This window comes from Nematolebias whitei, chromosome 14 (genome assembly GCF_014905685.2).
Source record: "Nematolebias whitei isolate Nwh7 chromosome 14, NemWhi1, whole genome shotgun sequence".
Taxonomy (NCBI): domain Eukaryota; kingdom Metazoa; phylum Chordata; class Actinopteri; order Cyprinodontiformes; family Rivulidae; genus Nematolebias; species Nematolebias whitei.
The window spans coordinates 8,743,922-8,768,388 of NC_056511.1; the positions used below are offsets into that span (position 1 = coordinate 8,743,922).

At 38.2% G+C, this 24,467-nt stretch overlaps 1 protein-coding gene across 1 annotated transcript in view; it reads left to right on the top strand.

Annotated features, from left to right (window-relative positions):
• Positions 1–24,467, top strand: part of ncam1a (neural cell adhesion molecule 1a) — a 345,049-nt gene that overhangs the window by 274,404 nt on the left and 46,178 nt on the right. Inside the window, exons 10-14 of the mRNA XM_037687811.1 lie at positions 734–884; positions 4,368–4,552; positions 4,794–4,890; positions 10,932–11,099; positions 18,147–18,272. Coding sequence (XP_037543739.1) covers positions 734–884; positions 4,368–4,552; positions 4,794–4,890; positions 10,932–11,099; positions 18,147–18,272 — 727 coding nt within the window. The remainder of the gene's footprint in view (positions 1–733; positions 885–4,367; positions 4,553–4,793; positions 4,891–10,931; positions 11,100–18,146; positions 18,273–24,467) is intronic.

The following is a 24,467-nucleotide window of genomic DNA, read 5'->3' on the forward strand; positions in this document are numbered from 1 at the left end:
TTTTGAATCACCATGTTTCACTTTAAAAGTATATTACTGAAAACTACTGTCTGGTAACTTTCTTGCAGGAAAGTTTGGAACAATAAAAATGCAATAAAGAAAAATTAAATATTGCATAAATAAATAAAAAAAAGTGGTATATATATATCAAGGATTAAACCAGATTGTGTTGCATAATTATAAAAGTAAGAGGGAAATCGTGCCACCTGTTGGAGCTAAACACATCAGCTCTACAAAACAAGAGACAAGGAGGTGATGAATGAAAATTAAAGCTAGATTTAACAAGCTAATTGCTTTAACTGTGTTCATACAGCTACAGTTAGCATCTATGTAAACCTACAGTGCATTACAAGCCTTTGCAGTTTGTAGATCAGGGCTTTTTACTTGCCCTCCAGGCCATTGTGGGTGGTTTTTAATAATATTTTATTCAAAGATTAGTGTGTGTATGGTGACCATTTCAACACCTTAATACAGTATTTTATCTTGTTTACATCCAAATTTTAAAACATGAAGCCGATGCGATGATGTACGTATCACATAACCAGTAATACTAACAGCAAATTCAAACCAAAGTCCATGCTTCTTCTTCCAGCTCATCATTATTGTGGTATTCTGCCATATCACCTGTCGATCATTAACGCAGTTCCCATCCCTGAACAACAAAGTACCGTCTATCTCAATGAAGGTGACTTGTTTGCATGTCAGACTAATTCCTTTCACTTCTTCTTTGTAGAGCCTTGATAAGAATGTTGTGGTGCGCAGCCACGCTCGGGTGTCCTCCCTCACCATAAAAAATGTGCAGTTCACGGACGCCGGACGTTATCTCTGCATCGCCAGCAACTCTATTGGTGAAGACAACCAGCACATTTACCTGGAAGTCCGCTGTAAGTCACTTTACACTTGACTGAGTGGTCAATCCCTTATTTCAACACAGACTCGCACGTCATCTCTAGTCTTCCTTTTTAATTTGAATTTATGAGCTGTCCAATCCTTGCCATGGTTTGGTTGAACATCTCTACAGTGTTTCTTATTCTCAGAACAAAAAACACATTATAGCTGTTTTTTTTTTTATTTTTCTTACCTTTTGTCACAACTACTGACACAGTCACATTTAAATGACACTACAACTGAGGTAATTTGTATCATGTGCCTACATTTTTGAAGATATTGACAATCTTTTAGGATCAATTAAGTTTCAGAAAGTTTAAACTGATACCAAACTGACCAGTCCAAAACATAATAATAATAATAATAATAATAATCAAAAGCAGTTTTGGAGACTTTTTAAAAATCTACTGGGAATATTTCATCATTGCATTTTCCATTCACTTTTACTTCTCAGGATAAATGGCTCAGCAGAATTTTGCTGGGTCAAAGGTCCAAGTTCTGACATCAGTTAGTGCCTTTTTAGGTCTTTATAGTAAGTCCCAATTCTTTAGCTGGGTGTGAACTGCCATGATGAGAGATTTGGTCGATTTAAATCAGACATTTGCAGGATCAGGACAGTAGTTCTGACAATGGTTTTACAGGACAGGGTTATCAGCAGGGACTGTTCTAGAGTCTGACCTTTAGGGATGCTTAGGCCCCTAGTGCTGAATATGGCTTTTGGCTTGAACAACATGGTGGGCATTGGCGTCAGAATCATTTGTAATGTTGGTGGTACACACTGGTGGAGGGTCTGAAGGTCGTCGCCCATAAAATTTTGGACAAATAGATGACATTTCCTGCATTCTGGTGTATTTTAACAGGTTGATAAACATCTACGTTTACCTACGTAAGTAAACACCTGATTCAATAACTATTTTAGAGAGCATCAAGAAGTAGCCTGACCGACAGCTCTCCTTGTGTGAATAGAGCATGCTCCGCTTCTCTCACGCATCCTACTCCATCCCCCCCCCTCCAAATCGAGGTCGCCAATTGGTCAATTGCTGACGAGCCTACTGTATTGATTGACAAGTGGCATTGAAGATCTGACTTGTGCAAAAAATGTCATAGATTTTACTGGCCCGTTTACGTGTCATCATTTATTCTATATTTATTCCAAATTTATTCAATATTTTTTGTGAATCTAAAGTTTGAGGACTGAGTTTCGTTACAAAATCCTAATGATGGTTTCTTTATTTTTCAGGGGTGCTGAGTTAAAATGTTGGGGTGCTTGAGCACCCTCAAAATGAGGCTAAAATCCCCAGGTCTGGTTCTTCTGGGTTACTGGAAATTCTGCTCCATGCGTTTGCTTGACCATGACAATTATCTTCCATTCTATCAGTAAAGAAAAGGGGCTGATAAAAACTACTAATTGGATTAATAAGTCATGTTCTTGGTGTGCTTGCAAGATAACATCAGAATGCAGCGTTGACAGAGTTGTTTGAGGGCTTCCAGCTAGACAGTCTAATCAGCAAATAAGGTGACTGATTCATTGTTGCCAAGTAATTATCGATAAGAAAAGGTACTTTTGTTGTGAGCAGAGCTCTCACTCTCTGTCCTCTATCGCAGCTCACACAATAAAGACGTTATCTAAGGATGGAACCGCCTATCTGCTGCACGGCGTGAACCCATTAGCTGGGCTAGGTTTATCAGGGTTTGCTGCTGAGGCATTGATACAATGGAAACATGTTAAAATATTCTCTGTTTGAGCTCCATTTTCCTAGCAGCAGACGTTTGGCATGAATTTCATGAAGATTTGTTTTGCAGATTTATCTTTTTGGGCTTTTGCTAGTTTTTTGTCATTTGTCAGTGTACTATTTAAGTTTTGGGGGTATTAAGACATCACATATAGACCTTAGTCTGGCCTGGCAAAGGAGGACATTTATTTTATGGTGTGCCATTTCCCTGAAAATGAATTTTATCTGTAGCCTTGATAAGTGCTACCAGACCAGAGAAGTGCTTCAGGGAAGGAGGGAAACATTTCTAATCCCATGAATCTTTAAGACAGAAGATTTTAACCAAGGAGTTTATACCAAGCGTCGTTATAATAGTAACACTTAAAATTTGATTTTGGATAATGAACCCTGAAAAGCTTTTATAGATGAAAATTATCCAGATGTATTAGTGCCTATTTTATTGAAGTTTACCACATTACTAATGTATTTAAATCTGCTTTTTCACTATTTCTCTTACTACTGTTGTCATTTGAGTACCAGAGAAACAGAGTTTGAGAGGTCCAGCAATCAGTCAGGTTGGGATTTCTGGTTAAAATATCCAAAGTTTCATCCCTATAGCCCTCCCAATCATCTTTAAGCAGAATACTGGACATCAAACTGCTCAGGATATACCATGAGTCTGCAACCTTTGCAATAAAAAAAGCCATTTTTGCCACTTTGCTTACTAATTATGATGTCTGGAGATGCAAAGCCTGCTACAAATGTGTACTATCAACTGGTGGCCTGTGGACCACTACAAGTTTGTTGGAGATGGCTTTTCCTGCCAGTGGGGGTGATATTATAAGACAAAAAATGTCTAACTATTATTAACATTTTTTTATATTTTTACGTTTTAATACAAAAGAAACAACGAGATTCATGTAAAGAAAGAAAACATACATAATTTTTAACAATTTTATAAAAATGAAAACACTGAACTCTGCAGGCCGATGTGAGTTCTCTTAATTGATGAAGAATTAAGTATCCTACTTAAAGCGTAAAGTTAAACACAGGATAAAATTAGGCCAGTTTGTTGGATATCCAGTTAAATTTTTAAAGAAAATAAATACTTTTGTTTACTTTGACTTTGTTTTTTGTGTTTTATTCTTAGTGTTATCAAAGTTACTCACCATATTCCTTCTCAGTAACTTGTCTTAAAGATATTCCAAAACTTTCTGGTGGTTTTGAGAGAAAGATCACATTGAGAAACCGCAAGTTGACTTAAAGTGGCTAACAAACTACTAACATGATGCAGTCCACATGTTTTACGCCTTATATTTGTACTAGCTTTCACATATTTGAAAATGACAGATCTGCTAAAACTGGCCATTTTCATTGTTGGTGATAAATTAAATGGAATTCAGTTTTATTTTAGTTTTGATCAAAGTCTGAAAGAGCAGCTGCAGAGGGACCAAAGAGCCACATGTGGCCACAGAGCCGCAGGTTGCAGACCCCTGCTATACCATCAAGAATGTTATAACTGGAAGCAAAATGTGCTCTATAATTAATGCAGAAATTACATAAAAAAAAAGTTGTTTATAAGTTTGATTAAATGGAAAATAAATGCGCTTTTCAAAATTGACTTAATGGTCCTTAATATGCATATGTCAAAATTATGAAGGCATTATTTTTTTGTTTATTTATATATTTTAAATTTCAGTGATGATATATTTTTGGCTTAACAAATGCCTAATACAGTAAAGACATCTTCTTTTTATGCATTTTCAGATACTCCAAAAATCTTGGGTTTCGTGGCGACGTACACTTGGGAAGGAAATCCTGCCAATTTAAGTTGCGAGGTAGAAGCTCACCCCGGAGCCTCGGTGGTTTGGTTCAGAGATGGCATCCAGCTGCCGAGTCCCAACGCAACCAACCTGAAGCTATACAATACACCAACTGTCAATTATCTGGAGGTGATGGACCAGCCATCTTTAAGTTCTTCTGCACTAATAGACAAAGGCATAAAACACAAAGGAGCTGTGAAAGTATGAGAAAACCATATGGGAGTAATAAAGAAACTCAAGATACTAAAGTTATGTGAGACTGCAGAGTGATTTTAAATGATTTGAAAGGCTAATAATTAGTTTTAAACAATGTGAAATGAACTTTTTTCTCCACTCAGCACCCATGTGTTCACTTGTTTTTGCCCCTCAGATTACGCCGGAGTCACAAAATGACTTTGGGAGCTACAACTGCACAGCAACTAATACGATGGGCACCGAATCCAAAGAGTTCCTTCTTATCCAAGCAGGTTTGTTCACAAAAATACTAATAATTTATAAGGTGTTCTAGTTTGTTTCTGTTAATTAGCAAAGTTTAAAATATCACAGTCTCAAATGTTCAATGTGCGCATTACTTAGTCATTTTGAGCGTATCTCTAATACTTTATGTAAAACATAAATATAAAACAAATGAGAAACGCCTTTTATCCCTCTCTTGGTATTTCAGTCTTTACTAGACGACGAGCTGGATAAACAGTTTTAACATTAATCCACATACTTTCAGCAAAATGGCTTCTTGGAACAAAAGCCAAGACAAATTGTTTTAAATATATAAAAGTTTAAAACAACTACACATCATTTCCAAAACAACAGTGTACAAAATGCAGTGCCCATGTCACTTCCTACATTCAGCATTTTAAACAAGCTGGAGAAGGGTGAGCTATATTTGAATAATTATAATGTCAGATGTCGGGAAGTAAAATTAAAAGTATGAATGACAAATAAATGTATGGTTCTTTTTTGCAATAGTTCTTGCTGTGTTAACTACGTTTTCAGAGACGTCCACTTCAGTGGTGTCAAGATGATGCTAATTATCTCGAGATGATTTAACAGGGATATGTCTGTGCATTGTCTGGCTACAGAAATAATCATGCACGTAACCTTGAGATGTCCCACATCTCAAACCAGACAGAGTTGACAAGAAAAATGTTCATGTCCAAGTGGATCTCCACTTCAAGCCTTTCATTTGACTTGCCTTGTCTTTATTTTGCAAATTGCATCAGACACGTAGCAGGTGATAGGTTGCTTAGGATTTCAAAATGCTGTATTATTGAATTAATTGTGGTGACACTCTTACTGCCATTAATATCCTGTGCTTTTGAATTAATTTCCCGCTTAACCGCAAAATTCCTTAGTATGTCTAAAATAGTTCCTTTTAACAGTTCAACCTGACAAACTTTGCGAATTTGTTATTTTACTTGTCTTCATCCATCCATCCATTATCTTTACCCGCTTATTCCATTTTGGGTCACGGGGGTCGCCGGTGCCCATGTCCAGCATTCACTGTGCGAGGGGCTGGGTACACCCTGGATGGGTCGCAAGTCCATCACAGGGCCACATAGAGACAAACAACCATTCACTCTCTCACTCACACCTAGGGACAATTTAGAGTTACCAATAAGCCTAACATGCATGTTTTTGGTCTGTGGGAGGAAACCGGAGTACCCTGAGAAAACCCACGCATGCACGGAGAGAACATGCAAACTCCACCCAGAAAGGCCCCTGGACCGGGGTTTGAACCAAGGACCTGCTCGCTAAGAGGCAGCAGCTCTACCAGTTGCGCCACCGTGCTGCCCACTTGTCTTCATATAATATGTAAAACATACACAGTAGGGCTTAATTTGTAAACCAATCGATGCCAGAACACAAATGGCAGGCAGGCTGGTGCAAGTTGTGGGGTGTGGGGAGGGGAGTTCTAGGGGGTCCTCCCCCAGAAAATTTTGAATAAAGTAGATGTGATTTCCTGCATTTTGGTGTGTTTTAACGGATTGTTAAACATCTAGAGTACACTAGTTGAGCATGCATCATGATATCTGCAGTACATTTATCTACATTTGTAAACATTCCATTTCTGTCAAGCATCCTAGCCCCCCACTCCCCCTTACTTGACGGTTCTGAGCCTGACACTGGACCTGCTTGTTGTTGTTCGACTCCACATGTGAAACCTCCAGGCGCCTCCTCCGTCTGTTCATGGCAGCTGCCTGTAGGTTCCTGCCTGCGTATGACTGCCTGGTCAGCTTGGCACTCACACCCACCACTCTTTTAGGGGCGGAGATTTTTTTAAGGGTAGACGCTGAAATAATACTTGAAGAGGCAGCTTGTATGATCGTAAGTGGCTGTTGTGTTTAAAATGAGTGTTTATGTAATTAATTTTAGTTTACATATCTGATATAAGTTTTATTTGTTCAAGGCAGTCAAATTTGTTTAGAACTTTATTATTGGTAAGCCTGAGAGTTACCGGATCCAAGCAAACAGTTACCGGAACGCACCCTGTCAAAATAAGAGAGTTCCCGAATCTTGTTCCTGTAGGATCCAGCTCAAATTAAGCCCCAGTACACAGCACAAACTTTACAGTATTTATGTAAAGAAAGGGCAAAATAAAAAGATATTGATGTTGTGATGATGTTCAGCTCAAAGTTCTATAATGAAATAATTATGGAAAGTAAGTTTATCACAGAGAAACATTTCATTCGGGTTTCTATGATCTGGAGAGCAGCTCCACAAGATTTAGGGATGCATGACGTGTACTAACAGTTTAATTTGTTGCCCTTTAAACATTCAGAGCTGCTATGGAATTTCAAAATTCAGACAAGATCAAAAGTCCAAAACCTCTGGTAACGCATAAAAATGGCAGCTTTGTTGCTTCAAATATCTTAACAGCTTTTATTTGAATGGGTATCTTAACCATAGTATTGATAGAGTGGTATCAATAAAATATTAAAAATATTTTTATGTTATGCTTTTTGTGTGATATTTACATTGACCTTTCTGTTTGAAAATGGGAGTTTTAACTTGACAGCAATGTGAAAAAATGACAAGTTGTTTCTCATCCCTGCAGGATTCTAGCCTGAGAAGGCATACATTTTCTGTATTATATAGTCTTACCATGACTAAGGTGATAAAAAGATTAAAGCAAAAGTTATATGAGGGGCCCAACTTCCGCCTTTCCATCATAAAGTTCTCCTCTTGAAAGATTAAAACCAGCGAACTTAGTCCGTGGAGGAAAGTCGAAGTATGTGGTGTGCTGTTTCTGCGACCGCGTCGCTCAGTCCTTTAATCATGAATCAAAGTGTTTTACAGGCGTGAACTAAATCTGTCACTGGAAAATCATTTAGTCATGTTTAAAAGTTCTTCAGTCGTCTGCTAACCAGAAGCGTTGTAGCAATAAATGCATTTATGTCCTTGTTAATAATGTGAAAACGTTAGTGACACACACAGCCCTGCATCATACAGAGAAAATAACTTGTTTCTATGCTTGAAAGCAAGAAATTGTTTTATTCCTTGACCCTAACCTACAAACATAAGTCTACACTTACATGTATTTGCTCTATGAGAAAAGTTTATGTTATAAATGTATCAGTATGGTGAACTTTAACATCAGTCAGAGAGAAAACATTTGGCATGACTATTATCTCCAACTATAGGAAGTTAAAAACTTTGATAAAAAGTCTCAGATTTATAACATTTGGACCCTTTGGTGTAGAAATCCCAAGGCTACTATTTTGAAAAATTTTGAGTGATTGGGGCACGGACTGCTTTACATAATAGCTCACAAGACACTGCAGCAAGTGGCAGCTTGGTGTCCGTGACCTTAATGCATCAATAATTAGCCTTCCTTAAAGAAATACGTATTGGCTCGCATGCCAAAATGTTTAACAATAACATTCCCCGTCATCCCAGTGAACAATAAAAAAAATAGCTTTTATACCTAATTACTGCAAAGATTTTTACAACAAAACAAAAGCCAAATAACAGCCAAAAGACAAGCTTAAAGTAAAAGATAGCTGCTGCAACCTTAAACTGGGACACAGCTAAAGAAACAATGACAGAGTTGTTGGTTATTAAAAAAGGGTTGTAAGCTCAATCATCCAGGTAGATAACAATAAAAAAGGTTAAATGATGTCATCTGGACCAGGCGGGAGTGGTGGCGCAGAGAAGGAGGGCCTGTGATAGGAAGATAGCCGGTTCAACTCCCCTTACTGATAACATCAAAAATTTGGGTGGGATTGGTGAAGCACACACACCTGCCCTCATTTTTCTGACTCTGGGCCCTTGAGCAAGGCACTTAACCTACACATCTGCTCCTCCGGGCACCCTAGATGGCAGCTCTCTGCTCCACACAGAGGGCTGTGGTAGCTCGGTCAGGAAGGGCCTAAAAATAATTGCCAAGTCTTCGTGCGACTTAGTTCGCTATGGCGACCCTAGAAGAAGGGAGCAGCCGAAAGAAGAAGAAAAAAGTTCTTGGTTATAGATGAATGTTTGTTGCCATATCTTCCTGACAAACCAGTTTTTTGTCCATAACCCCATCCCCTATTTGACTTCTACATACATACAGGACTTAGATGTGCATCAGCTACATACGGGCAACAATCCTGTATTGAGGATAATTGTGTGAAAAAGTCTAATTCAGTTCAGTTTATTTATAAAGCACCAAGTCACAACAGAAGTTGTCTCAGGGCAATGGACAGAAACATTCATGTACATAGAAAAGCCAATTAGTAAAGTTCTCTATCTAAGGAAGCCAGCAAGACGTGCTGAGTCTTCACTTCATCCCAGTCTCCCATCCTGAGCAAGCACAAAGACAACAGTGGAAAGGAAAAACTCCCATGTAACAGGAAGAAACCTCCAGCAGAACCAGGCTCAGGATGAGCAGCCATCTGCTTCGACCGGCTGGGTTTGAGCGAACAGGAAGGAGAAACAAACCAACACAGAATGACAGGTCCTGGTGAACTTTCTATTAGAGGAAAGTCAAAAACACATGTTAATAAATAAATAAATACAAATAACAGGTAGAGTAGAGCAAGTAAAGGCAGAGGAAATGTGGTCAATTTGTCCTCCACTAGTCTAAGCCTATAGCAGCATAATTAAGGGGTAGCTCAGGAAACCCAAGTCAACCCTAACTATAGGATTTATCAAAAAGGAAAGACTTAAGCCTAATATTAAATGTAGACAATGTTCAGCCTCACGTACAGAAACTGGAAGTTGGTTCCACATGGGCGGATCCTGATAACTGAAAGATCTTCCTCCCATTCAGCTTTTGGAAACTTTAGGAACCGCAGGAACTGCAGACTGAAAGCGAAATGCTCTGTTAGGAAAATATGGAAGAATAAGATCTGCGATATAAGATGGAGCTAGGTTGTTGTGAGCTTTGTATGTGAACAACAATGAAGATTTTAAACCAGGGGTGCCCAAAGTGGGGCCCGTGGGCCAAAGTTGGCCCACCAAGCCATTTGATTTGGCCCGCCAAGCTGTCCTCATTACTATATAAAAATTTCCTTTGAAGAAACAATGTTTACACTCAAACATTCCAAGTTTAATGTTAGATGGAAAGTTGGCCCAATGACTACTGTAATGACACTACACAGCTCGAGTGACTAATTTGTGCATTAATGTTTTAAATTTTAAAAGTTATATTTTATTTTGACAGACTTCATACTGTCTCTCGGCAGTTTCTTGCTGTTGAGTAATGTTTCCTTTGACAAAGCTGAGCATCATGGAGGTGCCCATCACACACCCTTCTGGAGCACCCCTAAATTTTAACTCAGCATCTCTGAAAAATAAAGAAACCATCATTAGGATTTTGTACGGAAACGGTTCTCAAACCTTAGATTCACGAAAATATTGAATAAATGTTGAATAAATATGGAATAAATGACAACAGTCTCAAACGAGACAGTATTTTTTATTTTTTTGTACGAGTTACGCCACCTGTCAATCAATCCTGTAGGCACGTCAGCAACTGACCAGTCAGCGACCTCAATTTGTCCTGAAGTGAACGCCCCTTACCTGCAGAGCTGTGGCTGTGTCGCATTAAGAACACTTTGCAGTCAGAGATTTTAATGATTATTGAGTTTACATGTTTTGTTTCATGTTAATCTACTGTAATAAACCTTTGTAAAATACACCAAAATGCAGGAAATGGAATTTACTTTATTCAAAATTATCTGGGGGAAGACCCCCAGACCCCCCCACCCCATCACCGCCAACGCAGCCTGTTCTATAATGTTCTTTATACAGAATGGAAGGATAAATACCAGTATAATAAATACATGGACTTTACTTAAAGAATTATTTGCATTTCATGTATTATATTATTGCATTTGGCCCACAGCCCTCTGATAGATTTTAAATGTGGCCCTTTCAGAGAAAAAGTTTTGGCACCTCTGCTGTAAACTGTATATGTCTTTGTGTTTTATGATTGTCTTTAATGGATGTTGTCACACAATTTTTCACAGATTTGCTTTCAAAATAAGCTTTTGTAAATAGAAAACTTCTCGTTCTCTGTCTGCAGAGGTCCCTTCGTCACCAGAGATACAAAAAGTGGAACCCTTCTCGAGCACAGCAGTGGTAGAGTTTGAGGAACCGTACTCCAGGGGGGGCGTGCCCATCGTCAAGTACAGAGTGGAATGGCGTTTGATTGGGAAGGAATGGATCAGTAAGGAGTACAATGTTGTAGATGGTGAGGTTCTTTTTTAAAATCTTTTTCTAGATATATTACACACACAGTATGTTGAATTCAAGCACAATATTCAAACACTGAGCGCAGACTAAAAACTGCAGCCATCAAATTTATTCTTTGTGGGATTCAATATTAAATTTGCTATAAAAAGTAAGCCCATGTTATAATCACTTTCATATATTTCCCTCAAAGGTGTAATAAAACCTTTTTTGAATGTATCTGCAGCTACAACTACATCTGCTTTGGGAAATGCATCATCTAAATTTAATAACTCATTAACAATATTGCAGAATAATAATTATAACAATGAAATCCGCCCCTGTTAACTATTTTTAAAAAAAGTTTCTGAAAAACATGTTTACGTGAAAAAGATATACTAGCCAGGAATGTGTATTTGTACAACTAGTATGTAGTTTTAGGTTGATTGCACGAGCTTATCTGATGTTTTCCAAAAACAAGGAAGGTTTTAGCAGCTGATAAAAGAGCTGTGGGGTTATCTGATTGTTTTTAGGTGGATTTTATGTCTTCAGTGGTCCAGTTTATTGCTCGTGATACCAAAGCTGCACATTATGATGAAGGTCATAAATTTCCGCAATTCAATTACCGTGTACCTTACTCTGTTATAAATTACTTCATGTTGGCAAACAAAGGGAATCTGTTTGTCAGGAGGCTCTGAATGAAAAACAACTCAACATTTATCAAATGGAAAAATCAGTTTTAAAAACTTATCCAGCATTTGACCAAAGAAAATTTGTCTGTAATATATATATTTTTCAATCTTCTAACAACCTGTCATACTGCATGATACTTAAGTGTTTTAAAGGGTATGTTTTTGATTACATTAGTCCCTCACTAATTCACACGTTGTGTATCACGGTTTCACTCCCACGGTTTTTCAAAATTCGATTGAACATGACACACAGTTGGCTGATTGCTGGATGAGCCACACGATCGGCATGGGATTTTTATTTAAAATAAATTATTGTAAATTATTTAGCACCTGCTGCACCTGTGTGTAGCCCACGGCTGCAGAAAATGCTTCCTTCTGCAGTGTGTCATATCTCCATTCTTCACCGGAGCAGTGGGCGTGGCCAAAAGAACTTGCAGATGGCAAAGTGCATCAGGAGGCAGGGAGCTGCGATCATGACATTCTGTGCTTTTTTAGAGCATTTTGACTTTATAAATATTCTTTAGAGTATTGCAAGAGTGTGGGAAGGGTTCATAATGCCTTCATATATATATATATATATATATATATATATATATATATATAATTACTACTACTACTTCTTGGACTACTGTATTCCTACTTCACGGTTTTCCACTTATCACTGTGGGGCGTGGTCTCTAACACCCGTGATAAACAAGGGGACGCTGTATAAGATATTTTTGTTGAGCAGGACTTGTTTGTTTTTAGGCCAGTGGTGTCACTGTACTGCAGAAAGAGCTCAACAACATCAAACTGTCAAACTACCGTGTGGTGCTTTCTGTACCAGATGTCATTGTTCTCAGTGTGCGTTCAAGCTGTCGTTCTTTAAGATTGACACAAATTTGTAGAAAGAGTGATGATTTTCTTTTAACGTAACTGCGTAGCATTCATAGCTTCATGAAACATAATCCAGATCTAGGAATGATTTTAGACACAACTTTATTGTTTTCTTTAATTTGCAAGTAAAAAAAAAAAACATTAGGATTTGTTCATTTCTGTATCCAAAGACCAGGCTATCGCCCATTAGCATACAGTTAAATATGGACTTCCCCACTATCTATGCATTCAAACCCTGAAGTCACAAGTTCACTCGTGCTGGTTGAGCAATAAGTACTATGTGTGTGACTGAATTACTGATATACAAAGTGACCAAAGTGGGAAAAACAAGTGCATTCCTGCAGCTTTCACAACGTTTCATGATCATTGTAGCCATGATGAATTTTGAGGTTAGGAAACTCTGACTTTCCCCGTCAGAATTTCAACTTTTGGGAACATTCCAGTAGATTTTTCTGACTTCTGGGTGCAAATAGAACACACCATTTAGCCATTTAAGTGGTGCACCTGTTGCAGTTTTCTGACCGCTCACCGATCTCTAAAAAGTCTGACCTGCCGATTTCGATTTTGGCCGATACCGATTTTGTTTAAGCAACACTGTCAGGTGTTATAATGTCACAATGCATATTCAATTTTCCATCATTTTATTGAAAAACATACCCTTGAACAATTTCCTAGAAACACAAATTTGTTTTAACTGGCCATGAGGTAGTGCTCTGAAATATAAATCAAGTTCAGATAATTGCTGTTAAAACTACATAAAAACAGTAAAATCGGTTTCTCGTGTAAGTATTGGACGATCTCCGATTTCCCAAAATTAAGGAAATTGGGGCTGATAAATCAGTGCACCCCTAGCCGTAAATGCTACAGCTAGTGTCAAACAGTCTAGCTAAAACAATGAATGAAACAAAACATTTAGTTAAGTTTATACAAAGTGCAACATTTTCATTAGCTATCTGATCCACTGGTTGTTACCAGAAATGTTTAAAAGGCCTTCAAGCATTGTCACCGTACCTTTTTTTTTAGCTGTGTAATACGTATGTCTTATTTTTGTTGTGAGCGTTGAATAGACTGCTGCACCAACATGTAATAAACATGTTTGCTACTGTAACAATGGTGTCTAATGCAAACATGACAATAGGTGATGTCAGGAACAGAAGTAGAACACAGTGAGCCAAAAAATGACAGAGAGTACAGACACTGACAGGCCCCAGATAATATCCCTGTCCCGCTGACGGCTTGTAGCGCTCACAAATCTGGATGGTTTTCGTCTTGCCTGCCACATGGGATGTATCAGTCAGTGGCTGACAGGCTTAGCTGTCAGCTCAAGGCCCAAGCGCTGCCTGCTATGCAAACAGTCACAAATCAGAACACATGGATCATGCATGAACAGTAAATGTTACCAAAAATTCCTCATTCAGCCACAACAACAACTCCACCTCAGAGAAACAGCAGGATTTTCAAAGCACTGAATAGACGTTTTCTGTTGAGTTGTAAAATCAGAAATGTTAAACCCCATATTATTGAGGCAACATTGTGTCCAAGAGGAAGAGAGCAATCTTTGAATGAAAATGAATAACTAAGTGGATAAGCTGACTTAATGAAGAGGCTCTTGAATCCTTTACAATATTGTGAACCAGAGCTGCCATCACATGTTTAAAAGCAGTATAGCACCGCCGTCCCAGCGGATGCAGACTGACTGTGGATGCATCCTTTAAATGGGTCTATAAGCTGTCATTTAAATTTAAACAATAAATATTTATTTTATATCGGTAAACACTAATATGTTTGTCTATATTGTGGCATCATGGTTAGACTTTTGTAAATCTTTACATTTCAGTTTAAAGTTGGGCCAAATCTTCACTACAATACACAAAGACCTTGTTTTGCACTTCTTATCTTTGCGTGCTGGGTTCTATAAAAACCAGTGACATCATCAAGGCTGTGTAACATGCCATGATGGAGGTCAACTTTCAGTGTATTGTGACACGCCTATAGCATAGTGCTGTGTAAATATTATTCTCTGGCAAAGGCCAGGGCAAGACCATGGCACTGCACCAGAGATTTAGCTCTGAAACTTGTTCCTGGAGATTGCAAATCACTGTCACTCCTCACCTCACATCAAACCTCCTCCCCATGGGTCATGGGTAGCCTGGTTTAGACTCGAGTCTGACTCAAGCAGCAGGATGACCTGCATCCAAAAGCAATTTGTTGTTTGATGCGGGGAAAAGAGGCCAAGGCAACAGGAGCGGTGCACCCTGCACACAAGCCCCTTGGAGAGTGATCCGCCAGAGGATTGGCTTGGTTTATACCCCTGAGAATGTGCACCAGCTAGCATGACACAACTGTTTTGCTAATTTTAGCAACAACAACAACAAAATGCAACATGGGGATACATCTAGATAACATGATTCTCTGACCTGAGCTGCATGGGATCTGCAGAATTCACCATTTAATTGCCCATAAAGCATTACCAGGCGGGCTCCTGCTTATATCACTTAATGTCAACCCCTTGGGCTTCGTCTACAGCTACACCCTTAAGCTTTTGCAATAAACGTCTTCTAATTGTTCCTCAAATGGAAACACGAGGGGACTGTACGTTTAGTTTCAGTCTGAGACCGAAGATAACGCTGCCTTCCTCTGGGAGTCGGGCAAGCTCTCTGATTTAAATCACAGCTGAAGAACTAACTCGCTCCACTGTTCTTTAAAAATAAAGTTATAGTTTTGCTTTCAAGGACCTCGTCAAGTAACAGTAGCTTAGAAACAGGGCGTACTTGTAAAACAAAATCTTTGTTACAGAAATGCTTGTAGATGTCAATAATATATTGGATATCTTTATTTTTTTGAATTATTATCAGCATTTGGGTTAATTCAGCCCAGATTCCCTTTAGACTGTTGTAATTAAGTTCATTTTATTTGTATAGCGCCAAGTCATAACAAAGTCATCTCAGGGCACTGAACAGAAATATTCATATATAAAAATAATAATTCAATATTAATGATCTGAGGAGCAGACTGCTTTGAATTTAACTCCATCGCAGACTCTCATCTTGAGCAAGAACGAAGGCGACAGTGGAAAGGAAAAACTCCCTCATGAGGAAGAAACCTTTAGCAGAACCAGGTTCAGGACAAGTGGCCATCTGCTTCAACCAGCTGTGTTTGAGAGGACAGGAAGGAAGAACAGATACACAATGGCAGGTCAAGAATCACGTTAAGATAGAAATAGTATCAAATGAAAACTATTCAATTGTAACAATTCATTTAAGGGAATGAGGTCAATTTATCCTCTAGTAGTCTAAGCCTATGGCAGCATAACAAGCCAACCCTAACTATAGGATTTATCAAAAAGCTCAGTCTTAAAACTGGACAATGTGTCAGCCTCACGGACAGAAACAGGAAGTTGGTTCCACAAGAGAGGAGCCTGATAACTGAAAGAGCTTCCTCCCATTCTGCTTTTGGAAACTCTAGGAACCGCAAGTAAACCTGCAGTCTGAGAGCAAAGTGTTCTGTTAGGAAAATATGGAACCATAAGATCTGTAATATAAGATGGAGCTAGGTTGTTGAGGGCTTTGTAGGTTAGAAGTAAGATTTTGAATTCAATTCTGAATTTGACAGGGAGCCAATGGAGAGAAGCTAAAACTGGAGACATGATCTCTCCTACTAACTCCAGTTAAGACTCTGGCAGCAGCGTTTGTAAGTGCACAAAGTAAATGCATACAGAGAAACGTGCCGAAGAGAGCCGAATCTTTAACACCTGCAGGTTCTGTGAAGATAACCTTTTTCAGAAGCAGCGGGAGCCAAATCACTGTGAGCTGGCAAGAAATTTCATCAAAACATGAACCGTTGCAGGGGTGACATATATCTTATTGTAGTGCTAAAAGCCCAGCTCTGGGTTCATCTACGTTCATGCATTCTCGCTGTATTCAGTTTCCTCTTCACAGTCGCTGATGCTTAGTTCACTGTGAAACATCCTCTCATCGACATGTTAATCGAAGTCGTGGTGTCACAGTAATGGGACGATGTTCCTTAAGTCTTTTACTTGTCTCACCCATGAATTTATCCTTTTTTTTTACACTTTTTATAGCTTAAATCCAAAAATCCTGCACATGCGTATGTACAGTATTTCCATGTTGCATGTGCAGATCCTGCCTGAAGCTTAATGCTGCCAAACGAATTCTGTTCGTCCATGAAATTTGCATTTGAAGATTACTCCGAGAGCCCCTGCTAATTGCTTTCTTTTCGTTTTACACCTGATGGCCCTCGTGCTACAGTAGATCTTTAATTTAATTTGTTTTCAGGAAACAAGAAAACCACACAGCCCCACAATAATTATTGTTTGGCCTTTTGTGGGGTTTTTGCTTTCAACTAGGTTGGCCTCATTTGCTCCTGTGCTCATCTTCTACCTATTCACAACAACAATGACTCCTCTCTTGGTCAAAAAGGTTCGACTGAATCTGAAAATGATCCATTTTAAATAATAGTCATCTGACAAGCTGCATTAACATCAACTACTATCTGCTCCTAGTATTTACTTTATTATTTTCTTTTCTTTTATTCTGAAGTGATTTATGTGTACACTGTACAAAATAAAATTCAATAGGACTGAAGCCAAAGTACACATTTAATTTCTGTAACTAAATTATGAAAACAGACAAAGTTCTGCATAACATGGTTTGATAATCTCTTTACTTTTGTTATCTATTCAGGGTAAAATTAGATCAGTAAGTGCACTCTTAAAAATATATTAAATGTTGGACAAAGAAGCGCAGTGAATTTTATAGAAGGGAGAAGAAATGGAATTGGGGAAAGAAAAGTAAAACTGAAATAACAACACAAACAGGCGCACACAAGGTTTTACATCAGTATTTGTAAAATTAACTCAGTTTTCGGTGATTGTAGGTTCAGCTGGCTGTGGCGGTCATCTTTAATTGGGTTGTCATCAAAATATAATCGGATGTGGATGTACATGCAATGATTAAATCCAGCAAGGTTCAGCCAGGTCATCTGGATGGTTTCTTTTTTTGTTGAGACGTTTCATCCTTTGTCCAAAGGGCTTCATTAATCCAAGGAGCCACAAACAGAGTCCCACAAACAGCACACTCACATAGTGGACCAACCAGTTTTGAACCACTTTGGCTATGGCTGTTTGAGAGGAGTCGACGGGGGAGAAGGCGGGTTCCAGAAACCATTTTATCACCAGCAAACTGGTTGGTCCACTATGGGAGTGTGCTGCTTGTGGGACTGAGTTTGTTGTGGCTCCTCGGACTGATAAAGTCCTTTGGATGAAGGACAAAATGTTTAAACAAAAAAGAAATCATCCAGATGACCTGACTGTGTTGGATTTTTTTTTTTACCTGGATTATTGAGCATGAACTTTGATGCAATGATTTAATTTCTGCAAGTTTCAAAAAGTCATCATCTGATTCATGAACTATATAAACAGAAACACATATACAGGCAGGAGTAAAACAAAATGCATTCAATAAACAAATCCCTTTTTACAGACATGACCAGGTTAACCATCGTTGGGCTGAAACCAGAGACGGCCTACGAGGTCAAGATGTCCGCCATCAATGGGAAAGGCGAAGGGGAGAGCAGCGTCGTCAGCCCTTTCAAGACCAAGCCAGTCCGTAAGTCCTCTCTTCTTGTCTCCCTGCTCTTAACAAGCACACCCCCCCCACCTCTGACCTCACAGCTTTGAACCTAATACTGCAGCTCCTTCCACCTGCTTCCAACCCCTCACTCGTCTATTCTCACGCCAAGCCCCACTGTGCTCCTTCGCCATCCAAAGACGGAGCAGTAATTCTCCACGACACCACCACTTCGTAATCCAGCTGTTTAAAATTAACTCCAGAAAGAACCGTTCATCGCGCAGAGGCTTTATTTTCTTTTATTCTTATAATAAATGTATGCACTGTGTACGGCAGACATTACCTCTGTGGTTCACAGGCTTTTTTTTTTTTTTTTTTTTAGCCCACAGCTAAAGTGATTTAGAGATTCCTCTCTGGAAAGTGCTTGTATACTCTTAAATCTGATTTAAACACGAGTGAGAGGATGTGTCCGCTGTGTATTTATAGATCACTGACAGCATGCATTTTTAATATTGTAGCCACAGGTCATGTCCTGCTGAAGGTAGTTTGGGCTTTCTGATGGCGATGCCAGTGCATGATGGAATGCAGACGTCTCTTCTATGTGTTTTTAATGAAAAGAGCTGAGCTGTATGAGAGGCAGGCACCTTAGGAGCACGGGTACTGTCAGACTTGTTTTACTTGTACCGTGCAGCTGCATAAGTTTAAACTGCAGACTGTCCTTCAGCAGCATGATCTATTGCAACCTCATCTCCTCCAACCCACTCCATTTGTCATGCACCCTGGTGACAGACGAAGACAAATCAAAATAATGTGACTGGCAGAGTTCTCATGGAGCATCTGTTAATATTTTTAAGGAGTGGGGGACAGTTATGTAGCTAAAATGAGCAGAAAGGTAGGATTTTGCTGCGGGTGGGCCCAAACAGATCGTTGTAGGTTTAGTTTGTGTGACGTCCGTGCGTGATGGAGTTCAGGGTCACAGCATGAAACTAAAAAAGCAGCAGCGCCGTGAGGAAATAAGTTTATGAGGAGAAACGAGACTCAGAGGTTAGTTGCAGGAATTAGTCTCTTCAGAAATGGGTTTATTAAAGTTCTCATTTTAGTTAGCTGACACACTTGTATTGGATTCGTGACAGAGATGTTTGTATTCCAGTACAATTATTTATATTGAAGATTTATAAAACTCCACATAACATTAAAGTAAATATTTGTTTCCAAGACAAAAAAAAAGTGAATTGTGCCAAATATAATTATTTTTCAACAAGTTCTTATTGTCCAAAAAAAAAAAAAAACTAAAGCAGATTTATTGTTTTATATATTTTTTTTTACCCACTAACAAAAACAAACAAACATTAAAACCTGTGTATTTTTTATGTTTATTATGAAGTAAACTCCACTGGATGTCAAAATAAAAAATGAAATAGATAAAACTGCTGCATTAAATGGATGTATACATTTTCCTTAATACCTTAATATGAGACATGAGTTATTTTTTATACTATAATTATATTATATTATATTATTACTTTTACCCTAATAAGATCATGAACATTATTGTTTTTCACTTTGAGCAGGAAAACTTTTTGTATTTCTTATCTTTAATATTAAAAACTCTTAATCGACAATTCTATTACCGTTTTCTGCATTTGAGCACTAATAAGCAGGGAGGGTTACTTTCATAAAATCATTAATAAATTATTTATTGTTGAGGTGTACATGTAGAATAATGCAAACAACTAAACTGCATTATTTACTGGAAGTCTCTAAAGATTTTAAAAGATTAACAAAGACTGCACTAATTTTTATCTTTGTTTTCTTGTTTTTATCTTTAGAAATAATGATGAGTTTAGAGAAAGGGGTTCATGTAATGTATGTTTTTGTCTCATCACATGTAACATAATAGAATTCAATTCAGTTTATTTATACAGCGTCAAGTCACAACAGAAATAGTTTCAGGATACTGTACAAAAATATTCACATACATAAACAAGCTGATTAGTAAAAGTTCTCTATGTAAAGAAGCAGCAGATTGCAGTGAATTTTCACTTCGTCCCAGTCTCCCCATCCTGAGCGAGCACAGTGGCAACAGTGGAAAGGAAAAACTCCCTTTAACGGGAAGAAACCTCCAGCAGAACCAGGCTCAGGACGAGCGGCCATTTGCTTCAACCGGCTGGTTTGAGAGGACAGGAAGGAAGAGCTGACAAACACAGAATGGCAGGTCCAGGTGTAGGTCCAGGTGTAGGTCCAGGTGTACCCCCTATTGGAAAAAAGATTTAAAAAAAAACACATTAAGGATGGGAAAAAAAATTACAAATACAAAACAGATGGAGTAGAGTAAGTAACGACAGCAGTGAAGTAAAGAAATGTGGTCAGTTTGTCCTCCAGCAGTCTAAGACTATAACAGCAGAACTAAAGGATAGCTCAGGAAGCCCAAGCCAACCCTAACTATAGGATTTATCAAAAAGGAAAGTCTTAATCCCAGTCTTAAAACTGGACAATGTGTCAACCTCTCGGACAGAAACTGGAAGTTGGTTCCACAATAGAGGAGCCTGACAACTGAAAGATCTTCCTTCCATTCTGCTCTTGGAAACTCTAGGAACCGCAAGTAAACCTGCAGTCTGAGAGCGAATTGCTCTGTTAGGAAAATATGGAACAATAAGATCTGTAATATAAGATGGAGCTAGGCTGTTGAGGGCTTTGGACTTGACAAGGAGCCAAAGGAGAGAAGCTAAAACTGGAGAGATTTGATCTCTCCTACTAACTCCAGTTAAGACTCTGGCAGCAGCATTTTGGATCAAATGAAGATTTTTAAAGAAGTATTTGGACACCCAGAGAACAAACCATTGCAATAGTCCAATGATCAAAAATAACACCAAGATTTTTAATATAAGAGCCAGATTAATGCCATCTAAGGAGGGCGGAAGACTGAAAACTTCATACCTAAGATGCTCCGGTCCAAAAACCACAACCTCAGTCTTGTCTGAGTTAAAAAGCAAAAAATGATGGGTCATCCAGGTTTTTATGTCTTCAAGACAATAACTTAAGTAACTGATTGAAATGATCAATTACAAGTGTCACTCATTCAGGTTTGCCAAAAGCGTTGCCCTCGTACGAGTTTGCAATGAGAGTTTGATGCATTTAGTTGTTCTGTTAAAAATGCAACAATGGTGCAAAACAATTCAAGAGCAACAGTTTTAGACAGTTTAATAAAAACAGCACAACACTGTCATAAACGTAGTGCATTTCTTAAAACAGTACATTGCTTTAACATTCACCGTCTTAAGTGTAAAACAGAATTGCAAACGTTTACCATGAAAAACATGAATTTTAGTAAAATAATTATAACTCTGTGTTCCAAAGCTGGCTTTAGTTGACCAATCATAAAGTCTGTAATCCCTCATGAAATGCAGCTGTTTGATGTGTGATTCTTTTTTTTTTTTATTTGCCGAACAAGAATCTGCAGAAAGCAGTCTGTTAGTGTGTAATCCAAGGCTTTCCACCATCTGCAGGGTCTATAAAGTGTCCCCAGTTTGAGTTTAACCTGGCTACAGGTAGAAAGCAGCCAGCCTGTTTTGTCATTCAGCGCTTCAAGTCAGGTTCATGAATAAATCTTTGTTTTACTTTGTACCAGCCTCCCTGTCATGTTTCCATCTGTGCTTCTTCACCTCACTGCTTCTGTAGAAAAAAAAAAATCCCTCCTCAGCTTCCTCTCTATTGTGTCTGATTCAATGCAGCGAAGAGACGTGTTGTATCGGATGTCAGAGTGAAAGGATCGTTCATTTACGCAGCTATTTTTAGCTCGGTTTGCATCTGAGCTTGAACTTTACATAATTTTATGTAAACCAAAGAATGTTTTCGCAGGATGATTAGAATATGGTGCATGCATTTGCCAATATTAAGGTAATTTTTACTTTAGTAATAGCATAGATGCGTTGCTAATTGTGATTTTATAGCTCCCAAAAAAGGATTTTTCCAATATAAAGAGTATTTTTTATCATTAAAAACCGAAGGACAAGAATTTCTAGTGAAGCATTATGGGAGTGTGACACGGGGTTAATGATGTGGCAGGACAGCGATGTCTTTCATTGATCACGTTTCTCATTTCATTGTCTCTCTTCTCTTTGTCGTATTATTTTCTCATGTTTTTTCTTCTGATTTGTATTCCACTGGACTTCTCAGATAATTCTCTCACAAGTAAGTTTCTTTTCATCCCTTCTTTTCTCCACATTTGTATTCACTCCCATTGCATCTTTCGCTTTATTTTGACCATTATTTCAATATTAAACTTAAATGTCTTCCAGGAAAAACAGTAGATGAATAATCAAGTGCTTCCAGAACCGTCATCTGACCATTTTTATTCAATCCTACTTCCTTTAAAGAGTTTATTAATTTTGCTGAAGGCATTTTTTTTTAACAAATACAGTTGAAACCAGAAGTTTACATACACTATTTAAAAAAAATACACACATTTTTTTTTCACACTGTCTGACGTGAAAACGGAATAAACTTTTCCCGTTTTAGGTCAGTTACCAATTATTTTTTTTTCTATTTGTAAAATGCCAGAATAATGAGATAATTTTTAAAGGCAATTTTTTATTACTTTCTTGAAAAGTCAAAAGTTTAAATGCACTTCATTAGTATTTGGTACCATTGCCCTTAAACTTGTATGACTTGGATCAACGTTTTGGATCTCCTTCCACAAGCTTCTCCCAATAGTTGGCAGGAATTTTGGCCCATTCCTCCTGACAGAACTGGTGTTCCTGAAACATTGACTTCGTTATCCTTGAGCCACTTTGTAACCAGTTTGGCAGTACGCTTCGAGTCATTGTCTATTTGGAAGAGCCATATGTGCCCAAGCTTTAACTTCCTGGCTGATGTCTTGAGATGCTGCTTCAGTATTTTTACATAATGTTATTTTGTCATGATGCCATCTATCTTGTGAAGTGCACCAGTCCATCCTACAGCAAAACAACCCCACAACATAATGCTGCCACCCCCGTGTTTCACAGTCGGGATGGTGTTCTCGGGCTTTTTCCTCCAAACGTATTGATGGTCATTATGGCCAAACAGTTCAATTTTAGTTTAGTCAGACCACAGGACATGTCTCCAAAAATGAAGGTCTTTGTCCCTGTGTGCATTTGCACACATTAATCTGGCTTTTTTATATTCCTTTTGAAGTAATGGCTTCTTCGTGGCAGAGTGGCCTTTCAGCCCATGGCGATACAGTGCTGGTTTCACTGTGAATACTGACACTCTTACCAGCTTCAGCCATCATCTTCACCAGGTCTTTTGCTTTTGTTCTTGGGTTGATCTGCACATTTTGAACCAAAGCACATTCCTCTGTGGGACACCGAACCCGTCTCCTTCCTGAGCGGTATGATGGCTGGACATTCCCATTTTTGTTTGTACAGATGAACGAGGCACTCTCAGGCATCTGGACATTGCACCCAAGGATGAACCAGGCTTGTGCAAGTCCACAGTTCTCTTCCTGATATGTTGCCCGATTTCTTTTGACTTTCCCATGATGTTACACAAGGAAGCAGTTTCAGGTGTTCCTTAAATGACATCCACAGGTGTGTCTAATGAACTCAGGTGTTATCAATAAACCTTTCAGAAGCTTCCAAAGACATGACATCAAATGTCCCAAAATGTTTATAGGCATAGAAATCTTAGTGTATTTAAACGTTTGACTTTGCAGAAAGTAATAAAAGTAGTCTTAAATTCTCTCATTATTCTGGCATTTTGCAAATAGAAAAAAATTGGTAATCCTAATTGACCTAAAACGAGAAAAGTTTATTCTGATTTCACATTAGACAATGGGAAAAAATGCATACGTGTCTTTTTAAATAGTGTATGTAAACTTCTGGTTTCAACTGTACATGATGACAAACTTTTATTAGGTGATAACTTAGCAAACCTAACTATTTCTGCCTCATTTCCTGTTGTCTTGGGTTTTTCTCGTGTTTAAGGCACAGCAGCAGTTTAGCTCATGAATGCTGCAAAAGATGATCCGACACTGAAAATTAACGTATTCAGAAAATATTATTCAAAAATATTTTTTCATCCAAAAATAAATATTGTTATATGAAAGGTTTGTGTTCCAAATCCACAGAAGCTTTGTAAATACTTATTCAGTTTTTGTTGGGTTTCTGTGAAGTTTGCTTCAAAAGCTCCAATGTGGGCTTGAAAGCAAAACTTGAAAATAGATGATTAAAAAAACTAGGTAAAAAAAAAAAA